Source organism: Aricia agestis, chromosome Z (assembly GCF_905147365.1).
Source record: "Aricia agestis chromosome Z, ilAriAges1.1, whole genome shotgun sequence".
In the NCBI taxonomy this organism is placed as follows: domain Eukaryota; kingdom Metazoa; phylum Arthropoda; class Insecta; order Lepidoptera; family Lycaenidae; genus Aricia; species Aricia agestis.
This window is the reverse complement of record NC_056428.1, coordinates 44,398-48,332: the sequence shown is the minus strand read 5'-3', so window position 1 is coordinate 48,332 and position 3,935 is coordinate 44,398. Positions and strand designations below refer to the sequence as shown.

Genomic DNA, 3,935 nt, shown 5'->3' with positions numbered 1-3,935 from the left:
CTAAGTAAAAGTTCACTGGTTGACGAGTTTGTCCCAGTGTTCTTTTGCGAGGGTGACCCCCTAACGGGGGGGGATAGTTGTTGTAAATATAGTTTTAGTTTTACTCTCTTTTAGGTGTAATTTTTGTTAATATTTTTGGGTGTTGGCTAAGGTTAATTTTTAGTTTTAGGTTTAGGCTTGGGGTTTAAGTATTTGGTGATATACCGTGTCGCTGTCTACCAGAGTCTCTGGTGGGCTGTTTGACATAGTATGTCTAGAGGGGGAAATAAAAGTCAGGAGGGAGTAGGTGATGAAGGGGGGGAATCTGATGGGGGGGGGGATGGTTTTAATGCCTTTTATGGAGATGACAGGAGGACTGAGGATGAGGAGCTTTTTGCCTTAGACAGGAGTTTGGGCAAGAATAATGACAAGGAGATTGTTAAAAAGAAGGAGAAGGAAAAACGTGAGAAGGAGAAGAAAAAGTCTCAAAAGGGTACTGTCCGTGCAGGCATTACCCTTGATGAGATTTTGGGAACGGAATCGATTCCCTCGATGTCGGAGTCAGAGTTGGTTGCATCTAAGCGACTGTTTTCGGAGCTCTCTGGCTCCGAAATGGAGGAGACTGGTGACGAAAGGGTCTCAAAAACCCAGACGGCCAAGCGTGGTAGGATACGCGGCGCGGCGAACCGAGCCTCGACTGCTCGTCAAGAGCTTCGTGAGAGGACTGAGGTGGCAAGGGAAGCCGACTTTATAGCTTCCCTTGACAGTAGGTCTTTCAGGAAGGAAGTTGTCCTGGAGAGTTCTACTCCCCCGGGGCCACTTGACATCGATGTGGATACGATGGGCCCGGATGATTTGATGCGTGCTGCCGAGAGCAATCTTCAGGAGATTCTCGGCATCGCGAGCAAATCGTCCAATTTAAAAGGTGGGTATGCAAATAAAATAAAGCGTGCTACCTTGGCGGTTAGGATGGTGATTGACGCGCTTGGGGCGCGTACAGAAGCGGAGGAGACTCGCCGTCTCAAGGCTGACAACAACAGGCTGCAACGAGAATTGGCGAATCTCCGCGAAGAAGTGCGCGCCTACAAGCGTGACTTTGAGAAGAGTAGAAGCGAGGCAGCGAAGGAGAGAAGTTCTCCAATGTCCAGCGAACAGCTGGGCATCTTGGAGAAAAGTATCGCCCGCCTTGTTGGAAATTTGGTGGATGGACGACTCGCGGCTCTTGAGGATCGATTGCTGCCTCGCCCTGTTCTTCGACCGCCGTTGGCGGCGGATAAGAAGAAAGTGGCCTGTGAAAAGAGGGCTGCTGAAGCTGGTCCTCCAGTCGTGGTGTCACGGTCCCGTAACGCTTCGCCTGTGTTGGCATCCTCAGTGACGCGTCCTACAATTCGTGAGGAGTTTCCGGCATTGCCTGTGCGTCCAGACGTGCGTTCGGCTCCTCCTGCTAAGGCCAAGAAGGTCAAGGTGGCTAAACAAGCAGAGTGGTCGAGCTTTGGCCCATCCACCTCGAAGCAGGCGCCTGCTCCAGCAGCGGGCGCTGAGAAGGAGCCTTCTGCATCAGCACCCGCGATCGTTGCAAAGGAAGGGCCCTCGACGGAATGGACAGAAGTTGTCCGGAAGAAGGCCTCGTCAAAGAAGTCGGCGCCTAAACCACAACCCGTTAAGGCGCCGAAGATTGTGATGCCACGCTCCACGGCTGTGGTCGTCAAGTTGAGGCCGGAAGCGGTCCTCAATGGTGTGACCTACAGTTCCGCCCTACAAAAGGCGGAGGGGGCCATAGATTTAAAGGAGTTGGGGATTGGTCCCCTTCGTATAAGACAGGCAGCTACAGGAGCCAGAGTTATTGAAATTCCTGGCTCCACCAGCCATGAGAAGGCTGACTCACTAGCGGCCCGCCTCAAGGTGGTTCTGGCGGAACAAGCCGATGTCTCTAGGCCTGTGAAATGTTCCGATTTTAAGATCACGGGCCTATCTGATGCTGTGACCTCGGAATCTCTTAAGTCCGCGGTCGCTAGAGAAGGTGACTGTCTCCCCTCTCAGGTGTGGGTAGGGGAGATCCAAAGGGGCATCGTTGGAACGGGCTTTGCTCGCATGAGCTGCCCTGTGACGGCAGCCAAAAAATTGGTGTCGCTGGGCAGTATCGCTGTGGGGTGGAGCAAGGCCACGCTCCATCTGGTAAACGCACGCCCCAAGCACTGCTTCCGTTGCTTGGGCATGGGGCATTTTGCGGCGTTGTGCCCCCCGTCGAATAAAGATCGCAGCAATTTATGTTACCGCTGCGGTCTACCCGGACACAATTCGTCCGAGTGCTCGGTTAAGAAGCCGAAATGTGCAGTTTGCACGGATGCAGGTCGTCCAGCAGATCATGTGATGGGGGGCATGTCTTGCAACCCCCCACCAGTTCGTGGAAAAATTCGCTCCTCTCTAATAGAAGGGAGGAGTCTGGCGTCGCCTGAGGCCCAAATGTCCGACTAATGCCTGGACATTTGGGTTTCCTTCAAGGCAATGGAAACCACTCCGCCGCGGCTCAGGATCTCTTCCTGCAGTCGATAGCGGAGTGGAACATCGACGTGGCGGTGTTGGCGGAGCCCTATTATGTCCCTCCTCAGCCTCATTGGGCTGGGGATGATCAGGGCTCCGTCGCCATTTTGGTGAGGCCTGGCGCTGGCCCCCCCCTCATACCCAGAATGAGGGGTTCCGGGTACGTTGTGGCGGTTTGGGGAGAGTATGCCATAATCGGGGTGTATTTCTCCCCGAACCGTAGTTTAGCCGCCCTAGAGCAGTTCCTCGATGCTCTAGGGCCGCTAATTAGAAGACTAGCCCCCCTCCCCGTAATAGTGGCAGGGGACTTTAACGCCAAGTCCTCGGCGTGGGGTTCCCCTGTCACTGACCCGAAGGGGAGAGAGGTGGAGGAGTGGGCTCTGGTCTCGGGACTGTCTCTACTAAATACAGGGACAGTCCCGACTTGCGTGCGGCAGACGGGTGGTTCAGTGGTGGACCTGTCGTTCGCCACTCCCGCCGTCGCGCGTAGGGTGGAGAGGTGGAGGGTGGTGACGGGGGTGGAGACACTCTCGGACCATCGTTACATACGGTTCGAGGTGTCTTCGGCCTCCGCATCGAGTCCAGCATCGCGCTTCGGGGGACGTAATGAGTTCCCGCGTTGGGCTCTCTCAAAGCTCAACCGGGAACTGGCGGAAGAGGCAGCCATCGTCGGCCGTTGGAGTCTTCCGTCCTCTGAGGGAATGGGGGTGGACGAAATGGCTGGCTGTTTCGGCAACGTGCTTAATAGCGTTTGCCGAGCGGCCATGCCTAGACTGCGGGGTCACCCCCCATCCCGGAGGGCAGTCTACTGGTGGTCGACGGAGTTGGCCGAACTTCGCGCCGCCTGCAATACGGCGCGTCGCGCGTATACTCGCAGCAGGCGGCGCCGTCCCCAAGATGAGGAGCGCGATGACCGGCTGTATAGGGTCTACCGGGCAAAAAGGGAGATCCTGCAGCTGGCCATCAGTCGAGCCAAGGAGCGAGCGTGGCTGGAGTTGGTGGAGGGGATCAACAATGATCCCTGGGGCCGACCGTATAAAAGGGCGCGAGACAAACTCCGCGCCCAGTCGGCTCCGTTGACGGAGACACTCCAGCCGCAAGTGCTGGGGAATATAGTCCGAGAACTGTTCCCAGACTCCCCAGTAGGATTCGCTCCTCCGCGAATGGCTCCGCTGATGCTGGACTCGGTGGTGGAGGATGTTCCGCCACCCGTCACTGACGCAGAAATGGAGGCGGTTCTGTCCCGCCTCCGTAGTAAGAAGAGGGCGCCCGGTCCGGACGGGGTGCACGGGAGGGTTTTGGCGATAGCCCTCGTGCACCTCGAGGATACGCTCCGGGAATTGTTCAATTGCTGCCTACAGAGCAGACAGTTCCCGGAGGCTTGGAAGAAGGGTCGGCTCGTCCTTATTCCGAAG

At 56.3% G+C, this 3,935-nt stretch overlaps 1 protein-coding gene across 1 annotated transcript; it reads left to right on the top strand.

The window, feature by feature from the left end:
- The first annotated feature begins 249 nt into the window (after positions 1 to 249).
- Positions 250 to 2,454, top strand: LOC121739459. Its single transcript, XM_042131946.1, has one exon. It carries the CDS (start codon positions 250 to 252, stop codon positions 2,452 to 2,454), a length of 2,205 nt encoding a protein of 734 aa, XP_041987880.1.
- The last annotated feature ends 1,481 nt before the right edge of the window (positions 2,455 to 3,935 follow it).

Bases quoted from the DNA above. Each gene is read 5' to 3' on its own strand.
- LOC121739459 (XM_042131946.1), top strand. From the start codon at position 250: ATGTCTAGAGGGGGAAATAAAAGTCAGGAGGGAGTAGGTGATGAAGGG.